Source organism: Cherax quadricarinatus, chromosome 15 (genome assembly GCF_038502225.1).
Source record: "Cherax quadricarinatus isolate ZL_2023a chromosome 15, ASM3850222v1, whole genome shotgun sequence".
Lineage (NCBI taxonomy): Eukaryota > Metazoa > Arthropoda > Malacostraca > Decapoda > Parastacidae > Cherax > Cherax quadricarinatus.
This window is the reverse complement of record NC_091306.1, coordinates 14,268,659-14,287,436: the sequence shown is the minus strand read 5'-3', so window position 1 is coordinate 14,287,436 and position 18,778 is coordinate 14,268,659. Positions and strand designations below refer to the sequence as shown.

At 40.2% G+C, this 18,778-nt stretch overlaps 1 protein-coding gene across 1 annotated transcript in view; it reads right to left on the bottom strand.

The window, feature by feature from the left end:
* The window catches only part of LOC128692030 (uncharacterized), a 50,353-nt gene that overhangs the window by 11,148 nt on the left and 20,427 nt on the right, over positions 1 to 18,778 (bottom strand). The window contains exons 2-8 of the mRNA XM_070085169.1: positions 11,998 to 13,414; positions 11,381 to 11,494; positions 11,139 to 11,250; positions 7,029 to 7,175; positions 5,853 to 5,997; positions 4,344 to 4,497; positions 260 to 471 (exon numbers count right to left, since the gene is read on the bottom strand). Coding sequence (XP_069941270.1) covers positions 260 to 471; positions 4,344 to 4,497; positions 5,853 to 5,997; positions 7,029 to 7,175; positions 11,139 to 11,250; positions 11,381 to 11,494; positions 11,998 to 13,342 — 2,229 coding nt within the window. The 5' untranslated portion in view covers positions 13,343 to 13,414. The remainder of the gene's footprint in view (positions 1 to 259; positions 472 to 4,343; positions 4,498 to 5,852; positions 5,998 to 7,028; positions 7,176 to 11,138; positions 11,251 to 11,380; positions 11,495 to 11,997; positions 13,415 to 18,778) is intronic.

Sequence of the window (18,778 nt, the reverse complement as noted above, 5' to 3'; positions counted from 1 at the left end):
GTTTAAAAACTGTAGTGTAAAGCACCCTTCTGGCAAGACAGTGATGGAGTGAATGATGGTGAAAGTTTTTCTTTTTCGGGCCACCCTGCCTTGGTGGGAATCGGCCAATGTGATAAAAAAAAAATAAAGATTTTTAAACGATCATTTAAAAGAAGCGACACTATACATCGTATGTGTGTGTGTACGAGCCGGTGATAAGTACCACCTCACCGAACTTGACATGGACATTGTTGCAAACGACAGACGCTCTTCTCCTTACCTCCTTTTCCCACCACTGGAGAGCATCGATGAGTGCGTCATGCTTTATCAAAACTCGGAGGATCTTCGAGACGGATACAACTAGTGGCTGCTCTATGAGAACCCAGTAATTGTCAGTTATGGCGAAAGAATGCATGTAGCAGGGGTTGAGTCGCCAGCGGGCAGCCACGGACGCCACCACCCGTGCTCGCTGGAACGGTGTCCTCACCCTACCTGTCAGGTGCAGCTGTGGGTTTTTAAAGTGCGGTGTTGCTTTCAAGATTTACACTCTATTCAGGAGGTAACTCCTACTATGAATGAATACTATATTGTCGTATGTAGAGACAGATTTTCTCCAATTCCTATGTACTAGTCTTAGCTTGGAGTTATCAGTGGTAATAATAATAATAGAAGTAAAATTATATATATATATATATATATATATATATATATATATATATATATATATATATATATATATATATATATATATATGTATATATATATATATATATATATATATATATATATATATATATATATATATATATATATATATATATATATATATATATATATATATATATATATATATATATATATATATATATATAATGTGTGTGTGAATGTAATTGTGGTTGCGGGGGTAGAGACTCGGCTCCTGGTCCCACCTCTTCAGAGTGCTACTAGGTCCTCACTCTCCCTGCTCCATGAGCTTTATCATACCTCATCTTAAAGCTATGTATGGTTCCTGCCTCCACTACCTCACTTGCTAGGCTATTCCACTTCCTGACTACTCTGTGACTAAAGAAATACTTCCTAACATCTCTTTGACTCATCTGGGTCTTCAACTTCCAATTGTGACCCTTTGTTTCTGTGTCCCCTCTCTGGAACATCCTGTCTCTGTCCACCTTGTCTATTCCACGCAGTATTTTGTATGTCGTTATCATGTCTCCCCTAACCCTCCTGCTCTCCAGTGTCGTCAGGCCGATTTCCCTTAACCTTTCTTCATAGGACATTCCCCTTAGCACTGGTACTAACCTTGTCGCAAACCATTGCACTTTCTCTAATTTCTTGACGTGCTTGATCAAGTGTGGGTTCCAAACAGGTGCTGCATACTCCAGTATGGGCCTGACGTACACGATGTACAGTGTCTTACAGATACTTAAAGTCAGTGCCGGATCAGCCGGGCTGTGGCTCGTACGTTGGACTGCGTGCGGCCAGCAGTAACAGCCTAGTTGATCAAGCCCTGATCCATCGGGAGACCTGGTCATGGACCGGGCCGCGGGTGCGTTGATCCCCGGAATAACCTCCAGGTAACCTCCAGGTAAGTTATCGGAACGCTGTTCTCAGGTTTGCCAGGCGCCCATATGCTGCAGCAGTTATCTGGTTGATGTGTGCTTCTGGAGACGTGCTCGGTGTTATACTCGCCCCAAGATATTTCTCCTTGAGCGAGGTTTGCAGTCTTTGGCTACCTAGCCTATACTCCGTCTGCTGTCTTCTGTGTCCTTCCCCGATCGTCATGACTTTGCATTTGGCGGGGTTAAATTCGAGAAGCCATTTGCTGGACCAGGTGTCCAGTCTGTCCAGGTCTCTTTGAAGTCCTGTCTGATCCTCATCTGATTTAATTCCCCTCATTAACTTCACACATCTGCGAACAGGGACACTTCTGAGTCTAACCCTTCCATCATGTCATTCACATATACCAAAAATAGCACTGGTCCTAGGACCGACCCCTATGGGACCCCGCTCGTCACAGGTGCCCACTGTGATACCTCATCACGTACCATGACTCGTTGTTGCCTCCCTGTCAGGTATTCTCTGATCCATTGCAGTGCCCTTTCTGTTATACGCGCCTGATCCTCTAGCTTTTGCACTAATCTGTCGTGAGGAGCTGTGTCAAAGGCCTTCTTGCAGTCCAAGAAGATGCAATCAACCCACCCCTCTCTCTCGTGTCTTACTTCTGTTACTTCACCATAAAACTCCAGAAGGTTTGTGACACAGGATTTGCCTTCCATAAATCCGTGCTGGTTGTCGTTTATAATTTTGTTCCGCTCTAGGTGCTCCACCACTCTCCTCCTGATAATCTTCTCCATGACTTTGCATACTATACACGTCAGTGACACTGGTCTATATTTTAGTGCCTCTTTTCTGTCTCCTTTTTTAAAAATGGGAACTACATTTGCCGTCTTCCATACTTCAGGTAATTGCCCAGTTTCAAGGGATGTGTTGAAGATTGTTGCTAGTGGCACACACAGCATATCCGCTCCCTCTATAAGGACCCACGGGGAGATGTCCGGTCCCATCGCCTTTGATGTATCAATGTCCCTTAGCAGCTTCTTCACCTCCTCCTCAGTTGTATGTACGTCATCCAGCACTTGTTGGTATATTCCTTACTGGTGTCCCCCTCTGTTCAGTCCTCCCAGAGGCCTTCCTGTCTCCACTGTAAATACTTCCTTAAATCTCATGTTGAGCTCCTCACATACCTCTTGATCGTTTCTTGTGAGTTCCCCACCTTCTTTCCTCAGCCTGATCACCTGGTCTTTGACTGTTGTCTTCCTCCTAGTGTGGCTATACAGCAGTTTCGGGTCAGACTTGACTTTCGATGCTATGTCGTTTTCGTACTGTCGCTGGGCCTCCCTCCGTACCTGTGCATACTCGTTTCTGGCTCTTCGACTAATCTCTTTATTTTCCTGGGTCCTTTGCCTCCTGTACCTTTTCCAGTCTCTGTTGCACTTAGTTTTTGCCTTCCTACACCTTCGGGTAAACCAAGGACTCGCTTTGGTCTTCCCATTATTTCTATTGCCCTTGGGAACAAACCTTTCCTCTGTCTCCTTGCATTTTGTTGTTACATATTCCATCATCTCGTTTACTAACTTTCCGACCAGTTCTCTGTCTCACTGAACCTCCTGCAGAAAGTTCCTCATACCTGTGTAGTCCCTCTTCTATAGTTTGGCTTTTCCCATTCAATTCCTGTTACTCTCTCCACTTGTAACTCTACAATATATTCAAAACTCAGAACCACGTGGTCACTAGCTCCAAGGGGCCTTTCGTAAGTGATGTCCTCTATGTCTGAACTGCTCTCTGGTAGTGTGCTTGACATGTTGATGCATGAGGTTTTCCAGTACCATATCCATCATCGTGGCTCTCCATGTTTCGGGACCCCCATGTGGCTCCAGGTTTTCCCAGTCGATCTCCCTGTGGTTGAAATCGCCCATAACTAGTAACTTTGCTCTGCTCGATTGAGCTCTTCTTGCCACGTCAGCCAGTGTGTCCACCATCGCTCTGTTGTTTTCTTCGTACTCCTCTCTTGGCCTCCTGCAGTTCTGTGGTGGGTTATACATCACTCCGATGACTACTTTATGTTCCCCAGACTGAATTGTACCTACTATGTGTGTGTGTGTGTATGTGTGTGTGTGTGTGTGTGTGTGTGTGTGTGTGTGTGTGTGTGTGTGTGTGTGTGTGTGTGTGTGTGTGTGTGTGTGATTACCTTGCTGTGATTGCATAGATCGAATCCTAGCTCTTGATCCCACCTCATAGTTACGAACGGTCAGTATTTATGACTTCATAGTTCTACAATGCTATTAAAGCTGTGCATGTAACTTGTACAGATTGATCTACTTCCTCAACACTGACTGGTGAAGTAGTAACTTAATCCTCTCCATTCTTTTGGCTCCTTAACGTCCATTTATGCGATATTGATCCCTATTTGATTTTTTCAGACTATATCTATCAATCATATTTTAATTACAGGAACAGAGCTATTTTTAATGTGTCCCACATTAATTTGTCACTGTTAAAGTTACTATAGATATTTTTTTCCTATATGCTTTCCGTATTTCCTCTTTCTCACTAAACAATTATGGTCTCTGTATCCCTATTGTCGTTACTTAGAAATCATTTATGATTCCTTTTTTCGCATTTCATTTATGAATGTTGATGTAGTGTGTGTTTAAGTGGATTTCTGTTACGTATTTATTCAATGAAACTTTTCCGCCTAGAATGTTAGGTGAGATATTATTTTGTGTTGTTCTTCTAGATCTCAATGTATTTTCTATATTAAAGTTCGTGTTGCAGATAAACACCTTTTATCTCCCTTAACTTACCTTTGGAGTCTATCTTGTTTTTTGGAAACATGCAGATATGATATTTTGGACCCATGGGCCCAACTCCCTGGCCGATGTTGTACACTGTGCCATCCCTGTCCACGTGTGGGTGAGCGGTGTGGGTAAACACAGCGATGTGGTTGGTCAGATTCACCTGCAGAGTGATTATTATAGTGTTGGTGGGGAAGTGTTTAGAAGTAGTTCTAACTATTGCTGGTGCAGACACTACTCTTCAGAGAGGACTGATGACCAATTTCACCTCACCCGTCGCCCACATCATACTCAAGAAAAAGAACAAGCATCATGTTAACATACTTGTACAACTCAGCCTTTACATCACTTTCCAAGCTAACATGCATTAGTCACTTCATCTTCACGTGATATACTACCCTCCTACTCACTATATATTAATGAGCATGTCTTTGATGTTCTAGATACAATTGAGAAAATTCACTACATGTTTTCCTGAGTCCTTAAATCAAAGTTTATATATGTTGAAAGATTGTCAAATTCGATTGGCTAGATCTCACTGACCTCTTGTGTTCAGTTATTCTAGTAGCGAAAGTGCCTCCTGCCTCTCCTGTGTAGAACGAATAACGGTGAATACAAGGGATTTGGTAAACATCTAGTGACTCTATAGTGACAATTTTTATAGTTTTACAAAAAAGTTACCAGTTTTATTAAGGTAGAGGAAGTAAACCTGTTGATGTTTTAGTTGTTTAGTCATTAAAAAAAATTCCATTTGCAGTCCTAACTGAATAAATTATTCCAGATAGTCAGGTTTAGAGAACTGTTCCGATTTTTTTTCTAAATCCAGGAGACCGGGGCTGCAGATCATGAGTACCCTCAAAAAATGATAATAATAATAATCTATGGAAATAAGTGATACCTTGTTATGTGCGTAAATCAAGTAAATGAGAGATTCGTCATATTTCTGTATCATTAATTAAGACCTTCAGACTTGTCTTGACTGATGTGTGACTCACCGGTGTAGTCCCGGTCCGGGTCTGGTCCATGAGGTGACCCGAAGTGTGCTGGTGTACAGCGTGCTATATTATAATGTATATGCAGAGCCAGTCTCAGTAAGGCCTAGTCACTCGTAATCATAGGCCCAACAGATAAGTTTATAGATAAATATTTAAATGTATATATTACATAGAATGTATCAGATTCATATTAATATATATGTAGTGCCATAATATAATAAAGTCTGACACACCTGCAACATTTGAGTATCTTTACTTTCGAAACATTTCGCCCACACAGTAGGCTTCTTCAATGATAAATAAAGATACCCAAGTTTTCTCATTCATCTATTTATTGGAAATATATATAATTATTATAACCGTAATCACAGACTAATGATACTGGATTCTATGACTACGATGTCTTTTCTATAATACTTTCACGTATTTCCTGAACACTATGCCAATCGTACCTTATTAATAATCCACTCCTGCGTATAAGGGTTTACCTTTCTGTCACACGTTGCAGCTGTGTAACACTTACCTTCTCGTGGGTGTTGAGGGTATCAGGATCAATACGGTAGATGAAAGGCGTCTCTGTGAGGGCGTAGAGACCGTCACCGTACGGGTAGAGGCTGATCTGAGCGTTGTCTGTGAAGTGGTCCTCCAGGGTGAACTTGCTGGTGATGCTGTGGTAGTGTCCACAAGGTTAGGCTCAGTCTAGGCCAACTTGATATGGAGCAACACTGAAGTGTTTATATTTGTAATTTTAAATGTTACTGATAATCAAAGCTCAGTGTGAGCTTAACTGTTATTAGCATAAGATAAAACGTAACATTAAAACAATGGTATACAATATTGATAAATGAAGAATTAGACACATGTGCATCAAGTGTCTAATGCCTCGTCTTATCTTTATTCGAAGACGTTTCGTCCTCCAGTGGCTTTTTCATATCAATAGAGATATGCGATGACAGTAGATGAGGTAATCAGTCCCTTATGCTGGAAACCGGTGTTAAGTACCTTAATCTCGATGAATAAATTTTTTCAAGAGTAAGAGACTGAACACAGGTTTCCAGGGTGAGGGACTGATAACCTTATCTTGCACTGTCTTCTGCGTACAGTTCTTCAAGGATGAGGGACTGATTACCTCATCTTACTGTCATAGCATTTCATCTCTGGATTGAATTGAAAATGCCACTGGCTGGCGAAACGTCTTCAAAGATCTGTTGCAAATGTATAATTCCCCATAATCGTATAAATACGATATGTGTAAATATTAGTAGGATTTATCCCGAAGCTAAAAAAAAAGATTATTTATGCCTTAAACCTAAATTCAAACATTCATATAAGACACTAATTAGAGATTAAAATAAACATAAATCATCCTGGAATTAACGTCGACATATCTGGGTGCAGCAACAGCAGCAGCAGCAGCAGCAGCAGCAGCAGCAGTAATAACGATACTAACGTTTACTATATTGCCTTGAAGAAAAATGAGCGAGGTCTGGTATCAAAATGACCTAAATATACACACACACGACATGCCTAGTTTTAGAAGCAGCAGCAGCAGCAGCAGCGATAATTACTTCTGCAGGATGGTCCTGCAGAAGTTTGAGTAGCAGCGACATTTACTGCTACAATATTAATAATGCAGGGGGAAGAAAAAGCGAACTTTGTCATTGCTGCTGCTTTCATTAGCAGCAACAACGACACTTACTTTTGCATTATAGTGGCACAGGGATCAGGGTGAGCTCGAGTACCAAAATAGTTGACAACGATACGTTGAGCTCTAGTGTCCTTCAGGTAGCTGCGACTCTCAAGGAACTTATTTTGATAAGTCACCAGACCATCACTAAAGTGGAACCTGAGGGAGATAGGAAATACGCCCTTTTAAGTTACAAAATACTTTGAACAATTCTTAGAATCAGGGGAGCAAATAAATTTTAAACTATCGCCTAACATCACTATCATGAAAAGTCTTATACATTAATTTCTCGCCCAATCAGCGAGTGAATAAATAAACGTTAATATCTCGGGCATCACCACAGCTGCGTTATTGATGTCGCTTACACTATAATCTAAACAAAATAAACAAAACATATTGCTTTAAAACTAAATCTGAGAGTCACTATGAAACATTAAAAATCATCAATAAATCGTTATACGACGGGTAGGTCCTGTGGGTTAGTGTGTCATGAGGTTTTCGCTCACCATGAGATGGGCCAAAACAACATGGGTTCGAGTCCTTGGCTAGTCGCATATATATATATATATATATATATATATATATATATATATATATATATATATGTCGTGTCGAATATGCAAAACTGGTCAATTAGCAAGAACTCATTTAAAATTAAGTCCTTTCTAAAATTTTCTCTTTTACGTTTAAAGATATATTTTTTTCATTAATGTTAGTGTAAAAAAATATAATTTTGCAAGAAAAGGAACTTAGAAAACTTACCTAACCTTATTATAACAAGCGCAATTTATTTTAGCCTAACCCAACTAAATATATTTTAGATTTGTTTACAGTAATTTAATACTAAATAAACACAGTGAAATATATTTTTTTTGTTAGGTTCAGAATGATTTTGGCGAAATTATTGCATACACAAATTTTCACTTGTCCTATATGGCAAGATGAGCGTTGTATTTAAGCCAAGATCGCAAGTTCTGCCTATTCGGCACGACATATATATATATATATATATATATATATATATATATATATATATATATATATATATATATATATATATATATATATATATATATATATATGGAATAGGTGGTAAGTTACTAAATGCTGTTAAGAGTTTTTATGAGGATAGTGAGGCTCAGGTTAGGGTGTGTAGAAGAGAGGGAAAATACTTCCCGGTAAAAGTAGGTCTTAGACAGGGATGTGTAATGTCACCATGGTTGTTTAATATATTTATAGATGGGGTTGTAAAAGAAGTAAATGCTAGGGTGTTGGGGAGAGGGGTGGGATTAAATTATGGGGCCCGGTGGTCTGGTGGCTAAAGCTCCCGATTCACACACGGAGGGCCCGGGTTCGATTCCCGGCGGGTGGAAATTCCGACACGTTTCCTTACACCTATTGTCCTGTTCACCTAGCAGCAAATAGGTACCTGGGTGTTAGTCGACTGGTGTGGGTCGCATCCTGGGGGACAAGATTAAGGACCCCAATGGAAATAAGTTAGACAGTCCTCGATGACGCACTGACTTTCTTGGGTTATCCTGGGTGGCTAACCCTCCGGGGTTAAAAATCCGAACGAAATCTTATCTTATCTTATCTTAATTGACACAGTTACTCTTTGCTGATGATACTGTGCTTATGGGAGATTCTAAAGAAAAATAGCAAAGGTTAGTGGATGAGTTTGGGAATGTGTGTAAAGGTAGAAAGTTGAAAGTGAACATAGAAAAGAGTAAGGTGATGAGGGTATCAAATGATTTAGATAAAGAAAAATTGGATATCAAATTGGGGAGGAGTATGGAAGAAGTGAATGTTTTCAGATACTTGGGAGTTGACGTGTCGGTGGATGGATTTATGAAGGATGAGGTTAATCATAGAATTGATGAGGGAAAAAAGGTGAGTGGTGCATTGAGGTATATGTGGAGTCAAAAAACGTTATCTATGGAGGCAAAGAAGGGAATGTATGAAAGTATAGTAGTACCAACACTCTTATATGGATGTGAAGCTTGGGTGGTAAATGCAGCAGCGAGGAGACGGTTGGAGGCAGTGGAGATGTCCTGTCTAAGGGCAAGGTGTGGTGTAAATATTATGCAGAAAATTCGGAGTGTGAAAATTAGGAAAAGGTGTGGAGTTAATAAAAGTATTAGTCAGAGGGCAGAAGAGGGGTTGTTGGGGTGGTTTGGTCATTTAGAGAGAATGGATCAAAGTAGAATGACATGGAAAGCATATAAATCTATAGGGGAAGGAAGGCGGGGTAGGGGTCGTCCTCGAAAGGGTTGGAGAGACGGGGTAAAGGAGGTTTTGTGGGCGAGGGGCTTGGACTTCCAGCAAGCGTGCGTGAGCGTGTTAGATAGGAGTGAATGGAGACGAATGGTACTTGGGACCTGGCGATCTGTTGGAGTGTGAGCAGGGTAATATTTATTGAAGGGGTTCAGGGAAACCGGTTATTTTCATATAGTCGGACTTGAGTCCTGGAAATGGGAAGAACAGTGCCTGCACTTTAAAGGAGGGGTTTGGGATATTGGCAGTTTGGAGGGATATGTTGTGTATCTTTATACGTATATGCTTCTAAACTGTTGTATTCTGAGCACCTCTGCAAAAACAGTGATAATGTGTGAGTGTGGTGAAAGTGTTGAATTATGATGAAAGTATTTTCTTTTCGGGGACTTTCTTTCTTTTTTGGGTCACCCTGCCTCGGTGGGAGACGGCCGACTTGTTGGAAAAAAAAAAAAAAAAAAAAATATATTTTTCCATCGGCCGTCTCCCATATATATATATATATATATATATATATATATATATATATATATATATATATATATATATATATATATATATATATATATATATATATATATATGGAGAATAACCACTGTGAAAAAACAGTGAAATTCCAAAATTGGGAAAAGAGTAATTTTTAAAATCTATCACATATCCAGAAATGTAATTAGGGACCTCCTGAAGACGCTTCCTCGACACCTCTACTGTCACTTTGTTAATATATAACTCGAGAATACGGCATACGTGCGGAGAAGGAGCTTATAAACCGTTGGCAGGAGAGGTGCAGCAGTCATAGGTAGTGTCACATTTGTTCAATGTGGAAGTAGGTCGTGCCCAAGAATTAGGCAAGCGAAGAATTCCCAAGTATTAAGATCCCAAGAAGTTGCAGTGTCTGACAGGTTTGTAGATGAATGGTTCAGAGAACCGACATGTTGATAAATTAGACACATGTGCAACTCTTGGGTATCTTTACTGAGGAAACGTTTCGCCACACAGTGGCTTCATCAGTCCATACAAAGGAGAATCTTGAAGAACAGGAGGAGAATGAGGTAATCAGTCCCTCAACTCTGAACAAATGTGACACTACCTATGACTGCTGCACCTCTCCTGCCAATGGTTTATAAGCTCCTTCTCCGCACGTATGCCGTATTATATTCAAGATTGATGGACTGACCACATCGACTCAAGGTTGAGGGACTGATTACCTCATTTTCCTCCTGTTCTTCAAGATTCTCCTTTGTATGGACTGATGAAGCCACTGTGTGGCGAAACGTTTCCTCAATAAAGATACCCAAGAGTTGCACATGTGTCTAATTTATCAACATGTCGGTTCTCTGAACCATTCATCTACAAATATATAACTCGCTAAAATTAAACGAGTGGGAGCAGGCTGGCTTTTTCATAGAGAGGAAAATATTTGGCCACTTCGCTTCGTCTGTATACGTTATACTATATAACTGTTTTATTTAAGTTAAGCGGTAAACCCGTGTGGGTCATTGAGCACAAGAAGTAATGTGAGCGCGATGTTTTCTACTGATATACTTGGTTATGTCAGGAAAAAATTCATTCACACACAACACAGGTTCAATTTAGACACAACATTTTAACAAATAAAATAACAGTGCTAAATTTTTTTTTGCCCATTTACGACACTGGTGACTTTTACTTGATATTTTAGCAAAGAAATTAGGTGAAATTTGTTCAAATTACCCCGCATACGTAAATTCGCTAATTTTTTTTAAAGTGGTAAACTACTGTGTAATGGTCCACTGGCCGCCAGAGAGAAACATTAACTGTACACAAATACATCAAAAACTGGAGAGTAAATTAACTTGTAGAACAGATTACCTGTGTAGCAGTGCCGAGCCGTCGAAGACGTGGTTATATTGATACTCTCCCACCTGGATGCGCCCAGGACCGTTGCGTAAGAGAGCGCCTCGAAGCCAGGTTGGGATCACACCTGTCAAGGAAAACATATCTTTGTAGATTCTGTTGTAGTCAAAGAGACTCAGTAAAGCTGAAATGCTGTGTCGTGCCATCTACAGATCCTAAATAAGTAATATTTGAATGTAATGTCTAACATAACCAACCTGTCTTGACGCCGGAGAGAGGCTGAGTGACCTCGGTGGTGCACGAGCGAATCCAAATGCATGGATCACAATTGGGGTAATAGTTGATTCTTGTCTCTCCTGTCTCTGCTGACCCTGTCCAGTGAAAATAACATTACTTGTTACTCTTTAGTGAGTACGGTGTGTTCATTTTAAGGAATTAATAATAACTGGGGAATATTAAAATTTAGATTAGAGTCTGTTTGTCACTCTTAAGTATTTAGACGGTATAAGTCCAGCTCCGAGAATATTCGGAGCTGTGACATTCAAATGACATTTTTCATCCAATTTACAATAGCTAAACAGCTTGTATTGTATTTTCCTTTAAGCCTATACGAATCCTGCGTCTTAAGTCAGCCCTCAAGGGAAGCTCCATGACATCGGTGAGAAGCTCTTAAACCAAGGAATTGGATCTGACCTCCCCTTCCTTAGATCGAACTTAGTTGCTTCCCATTTTCCTAGGCCTGGAGGAATCCTTACAATACATAACAAAGTTTCGGTTCAATCTCAGGGTCACTTTAACTACGATTTGAATTAAATTAGAGAGCCAATGTTCTCTTGGGAGGATAAGGTGTTGGCTCATGTTACCAGTGGCTCACCTGAAGAAGTAACTCTCTCGGTATCCTCACTGTGTCTGGTACTGTCAGACGACGTAGAAGTCTTGGGCCCTAGCGAGCCGATGGGAGTGTGGTCCTGGGATGTAGTCTCTTCATTCTCCACATATGAAATATTTTTTTGGGGAACCTGGCGTGGGCTACTATTGATTGGACTGGAACACCTCTGACAGAGGAGAGGTTCGTTGATCTTTTTATCACTGAATGGGGAAGACTTTTTCTGATCATTCATAAGGTATTTGAGCTTCTGGGAGTTCCTGGAGGTGGAAGATGCTGGTTGTTTATTGTCTTGTCGGAGACGAACTGCGCTGGAGGTGACACTATAATCGTTTCGTTGCAGACAGCTAGACGACACTTTATCCTTTTCTTGGCGTACGTTGTCTCTATGCAAGTGTCCATATACACTTGAAGACCGTTTGTTACTGGTTAAAAGCTCCGATTTAAGCCTGCGCCCACTGGACCCGTTTATGATGCTGCTAAGGCTGCTATAGCGTGGGTTTTGGCCTTTGATCTTATCCTCTAGAACATGACGAAGTTCAGAAATCTCAGCACTGCGTCTTTTCACAAGATCTAGCTGCGAGGAAGGCCAGGCTGTGAGCATGTTTTCATTTCCACACGTTTTATTACGTAATTGTACAGAAGTCTGGAAACTGGAAGAGTTCCTTGAGAAATTATTTCTCTTAAACTCAGTATCTTGATGATTGCTGTCTAGCACACCAACACCTGAAGTACTTGGTATAGCACTTTCTAGTACATCCACACCAGTAGTATTTGATGTGGCACTTTCACTATTGAAATCTCGAGCAGTGTTGAGAGTAGGGGCTGACCCTGGGTTCATCAGTGAACAATCCGAGAGGTTAAAAGAATTCTTGACACGTGACATAGCGATATTTGACGATCCGTAAAGTGAGTTTCTCGTATTAATATTAAAATTATCAGAAAGTCTCCTATTACCTCTGCCTGCGCTGCGTTCTGGAGCAACCGAGCTTAGAGATTCTGGTGAAGCAAGCCTCTCATTCCGGTTTGAGCTATCCGATTCACCAGATATCCTTCCTTCTAGGGTGGGGACCTTCGATGTTTTAATAATTACAGATTCTGAAAGCATTTCTTTGCGGCCTCTCTTCGCCCACCTAGACATGTTCACACGGTCAGGGGTGCTGTTGACATAATTTATGTCACCATCTCTGAAGTCAGAATTCTTCGCGTCCTCTGTAGAAGTGTTTAGAAAATTAGTTCGTCCATCGTTGTTTGCGGGTGCGCTTTGCATATCATCATTGTGTCCATGCGGTCGAGGGCTGCCGAGGATAGCATTTCCTTCAGTATCCGTCATCAGAAGGACTTGACAGTCAGAGGGAGCGACGGATGACGAGAACGAGTCCACCTCATACGAACAGCAATTTGTCTGTAAAAACACAGGAAGCTTAAATTAATTTGCCGAGTACAGATGCATTACATTGTATTACTGCATTAAAATACACAAAGCGCTAAACCACTGTGGATCATTCAACACCAAAGAGTGGAAGACAAACGATCCCCCATCCGCTAATTTTGATTGTTATATTAACGTGTGAGTAGGACGCAACAGCTATTACCTATGACATTACCTTTCTACAGTACAACTCTGAGACGATGGAATAAGACACATTTGCACAATCAAGATACTACTGAATGAGGCTTTTCTCCACCGGCGGATTTTTTCATCCACAATCTGTCGGAATTAACACATCTATATTTGTGCGATGAAACATGAAACTACCTATTCTAAGAGCCTTGTTTTACCTTCTCATGATTTTATTGCCTGATTATTTGGACCAACGAACCTACTGGATGAGCTTGAACACACTCCACCGAGAACCAGCTGTCACCTGAAGATACTGAGACAACTGCGACCTGAAAATGCTTCTGCAAGAGCCAGCTATGACGAGAAAATACTTATAGAAGGACCAGCTGTAAGGCTAAGACTTCTATAAGAACTAACTGCTGCGTGAAAATGCTTCTACAAGGTCCAACTGTCACGTGAAGATACACTGTGAAGAGAGAATCATGCAGCATTTACTTGTTGCATAAAGTTTGCCACTCTCCTTTGGTTCAAGTGTGTTATGGAGGAGCATCCGTAGTGGCAGTAGAAGTTGTGACAGAAACATTGGTAAAGTTTATGTAGCAACAGTATCAGGTTTGGCGGCAATGCTGGTGGTGGTATTTTATTCTGAACTGCATTTCACGAAGCGCTAAACCTGTGAAAGTCATTCAGGGCAAGATGTGATTGAGGCTTAATAGACCATCTGCTAATCTCTGACCAGCCAGACTGTTGGTGATCGCTGGTGATGGTGGCAGCAAGGGAGAAGGGAGGTGATGGTGTTAGTGGAGACAGCGTGTATGAAGGGGCGTGTCTGGCTCATGATAAGCCATTGACACTACCACTGATGGACATCCTGGATAGTGTGAACCGTCTTGGTTCACACTCTGGCGCTTCAATACATTTGCAACGTAGTCACGTTTCTCTTGTTTATAAACGAGCTGTTACATCCATGCAAATATACATGTGTGTGTGTGTGAATGAAATCACATCCGAGTATACCTAACTGTGATTCCCTAGAGAATATATATACAGTGGAACCTCGGCTTACGAATTTAATCCGTTCAGTGACTTCGTTCGTATCCCGATTTGTTCGTATGCTGAGTCAGTTTTCCTCATTTAAATTAATTGAAATGGCATTAATCCGTTCCAGCAGAATTCCTGCTCTTAGGAGGCAAGGCAAAATACTTCAATATAATGCTAATATCAACTCTACAGCTTATTTATATATCACAATTAATCTACTTTCACCATCACTCAAGGAATTCACAACAGATGCATCATTGTCAGTGTTCAGCATTTCTTCGATGTCAGCTTCCTGTATCTCCATCAGCACACAGTCAAGACGAGTAAATATAATTGTCGACTCTTATTGCTTGGGTGCGTTTATTCTGTTAGTGGGTTGGATCTGTGAAGGACCTGCCTAGTATGGGCCAACAGGCCTACTGCAGTGTTCCTCCTTTCTAATGTTATTATGTACCCACGACACCAATCATACCCATCCCCACCCACTCATATATTTGTCCAATCTCTTGTTAAAGCTACCCAAGGTTCGATCGAAGCTAAATCCTTGAGTAGCTTCAAATTTAGGTTGGATAATTACATGAGTGAGAGGGGTTGGATGTGAGTGGAACCTACACATAAGTAAATAGAATTATCAAAGCTTATTGCTTGGGTAGCATTGAAAACTGAGCTGGGCAAATATTCTGTTAGTGGGATGGATTGTGATGGACCTGCCTAGTATGGGCCAACAGGCCTGCTGCAGTGTATTATTATTAGTACCTATGTACAATAATGATAATAATTGTTATTATTATTATTATTATTATTATTATTATTATTATTATTATTATTATTAATTTAGGGAAGTGGAGCACAGATCCAATTCCCTTGATTAAGAGCCCCTCACCAAGGAACCTCCCTTGAGGGGGGAAGTTCGCATCCTAAAATTTCGTTCGTATCCAGAAGCAAAAAATCGATCGAGAGACTGTTCGTATCCCGAAAAATTATTCGCATAGTGGGGCATAGTGCGATTTGTGTGGTTTCGTGGACTAGAGCGTCATGAGTTTTCGCTCACCATGAGACGGGCCAAAGCAGCATGGGTTCGATTCCTTGGCTAGTCGCAGTGTTGTTATTGATCAGTACCTCTCGTTCGTGGGTACAATAATGTATATATATATATATATATATATATATATATATATATATATATATATATATATATATATATATATATATATATATGTTTTGAGTGTAAAACAAAAGCCTGTAATTGTTTTACATGATGGTAGGATTGCTGCTGTCTTTTGTCTGTCTCAAACATGCAAGATTTCAGGTACACCTTGCTACTTCTTCTTACACTTAGGTCACACTACACATATATGTATACAAGCATATATGTATAAACACACCCCTCTGAGTTTTCTTCTATTTTGTTTCTAGTTCTTGTTCTTGTTTATTTCCTCTTATCTCCATGGGGAAGTGGAACAGAATTCTTCCTCTGTCAGCCATGAGTGTTGTAAGAGGCGACTAAAATGCCGGGAGCAAGGGGCTAGTAACCCCTTCTCCTTTACAAATTACTAAATTTAAAAAGAAAAACTTTCGTTTTTCTTTTTGGGCCACCCTGCCTTGGTGGGATGCGGCCGGTTTGTTGAAAATTTATATATATATATATATATATATATATATATATATATATATATATATATATATATATATATATATATATATATATATATATATATATATATATATATATATTATTAACACATCGGCCGATTCCCACCAAGGCAGGGTGGCCCGAAAAAGAAAAACTTTCATCCTCATTCACTCCATCACTGTCTTGCCAGAAGGGTGCTTTACACTTCAGTTATAAAACTGCAATATTAACACCCCTCCTTCAGAGTGCAGACATTGTACTTCCCATCTCCAGGACTCAAGTCCGGTCTGCGGGTTTCCCTGAATCCCTTCATAAATGTTACTTTACTCATACTCCAACAGCACGTCAAGTATTAAAAACCATTTGTCTCCATTCACTCCTATCAAATACACTCACGCATGCTTGTTGGAAGTCCAAGCCCCTCGAACACAAAACTTCCTTTACCCCATCCCTCCAACCCTTCCTAGGCCGACCCCTACCCCGCCTTCCTTCCACTACAGATTTATACACTCTCGAAGTCATTCTGTTTTGTTCTGTTCTCTCTACTTGTCCGAACCACCTCAACAAGCCCTCCACAGCCCTCTGGATAATAGTTTTGGTAATCCCACATCTCCTAATTTCCAAACTACGAATTCTCTGCATTATAGTCACACCACACATTGCCCTCAGACACGACATCTCCACTGCCTCCAGCCACCCCCTCGTTGCAACATTCATCACCTATGCTTCACACCCATACAATAGTGTTGGTACAACTATACTCTTATACATTCCCCTCTTTGCTTCCACAGACAAATTTTTTTTGTCTCCACCCTTTCCCCTCATTAGTTCTATGATTCACCTCATCCTTCATAGACCCAACTGCTGACACGTCCACTCCTAAATATCTGAAAACATTCACCTCCTCCATCCCAGCTGCCTTACCTCTTTTCATCCTACCCACTGCCTCACGAACTTCCCCCACACTCACAACTGGCTCTTCCTCACTCTTAAAAGATGTTGTTCCTTCTCGCCCTATACACGAAGTCACAGCTTCCCTATCTTCATCAACATTTAACAGTTCCTCAAAATATTCCCTAAATCTTCCCGATACCTCTAACTCTCCATTTAATAACTCTCCTGTCTTATTTTTAGCTGTCAAATCCATTTGTTCCCTAGGCTTCCTCAACTTATTAATCTCACTCCAAAACTTTTTATTATTTTCAACAACATATATACATACGTATATATATTTATATGTATATATATATATATATATATATATATATATATATATATATATATATATATATATATATATATATATATATATATATATATATATATATATATATATATATATATATATATACAAGATATGATGTAGGGCGAAATGACAGTAGTTTGTTGGATTACGTATTGGTAGATAAAAGACTGTTGAGTAGACTTCAGGATGTACAAGTTTATAGAGGGGCCACAGATATATCAGATCACTTTCTAGTTGTAGCTACACTGAGAGTAAAAGGTAGATGGGATACAAGGAGAATAGAAGCATCAGGGAAGAGAGAGGTGAAGGTTTATAAACTAAAAGAGGAGGCAGTTAGGGTAAAATATAAACAGCTATTGGAGGATAGATGGGCTAATGAGAGCATAGGCAATGAGGTCGAAGAGGTATGGGGTAGGTTTAAAAATGTAGTGTTGCAGTGTTCAGCAGAAGTTTGTGGTTACAGGAAAGTGGGTGCGGGAGGGAAGAGGAGCGATTGGTGGAATGATGATGTGAAGAGAGTAGTAAGGGAGAAAAAGTTAGCATATGAGAAGTTTTTACAAGTAGAAGTGATGCAAGGAGGGAAGAGTATATGGAGAAAAAGAGAGATGTTAAGAGAGTGGTGAAGCAATGTAAAAAGAGAGAAAATGAGAGAGTGGGTGAGATGTTATCAACAAATTTTGTTGAAAATAAGAAAAAGTTTTGGAGTAAGATTAACAAGTTAAGAAAGCCTAGAGAACAAATGGATTTGTCAGTTAAAAATAGGAGAGGAGAGTTATTAAATGGAGAGTTAGAGGTATTTGGAAGATGGAGGGAATATTTTGAGGAATTGTTAAATGTTGATGAAGATAGGGAAGCTGTGATTTCGTGTATAGGGCAAGGAGGAACAACATCTTGTAGGAGTGAGGAAGAGCCAGTTGTGAGTGTGGGGGAAGTTCGTGAGGCAGTAGGTAAAATGAAAGGGGGTAAGGCAGCCGGGATTGATGGGATAAAGATAGAAATGTTAAAAGCAGGTGGGGATATAGTTTTGGAGTGGTTGGTGCAATTATTTAATAAATGTATGGAAGAGGGTAAGGTACCTAGGGATTGGCAGAGAGCATGCATAGTTCCTTTGTATAAAGGCAAAGGGGATAAAAGAGAGTGCAAAAATTATAGGGGGATAAGTCTGTTGAGTATACCTGGCAAAGTGTATGGTAGAGTTATTATTGAAAGAATTAAGAGTAAGACGGAGAATAGGATAGCAGATGAACAAGGAGGCTTTAGGAAAGGTAGGGGGTGTGTGGACCAG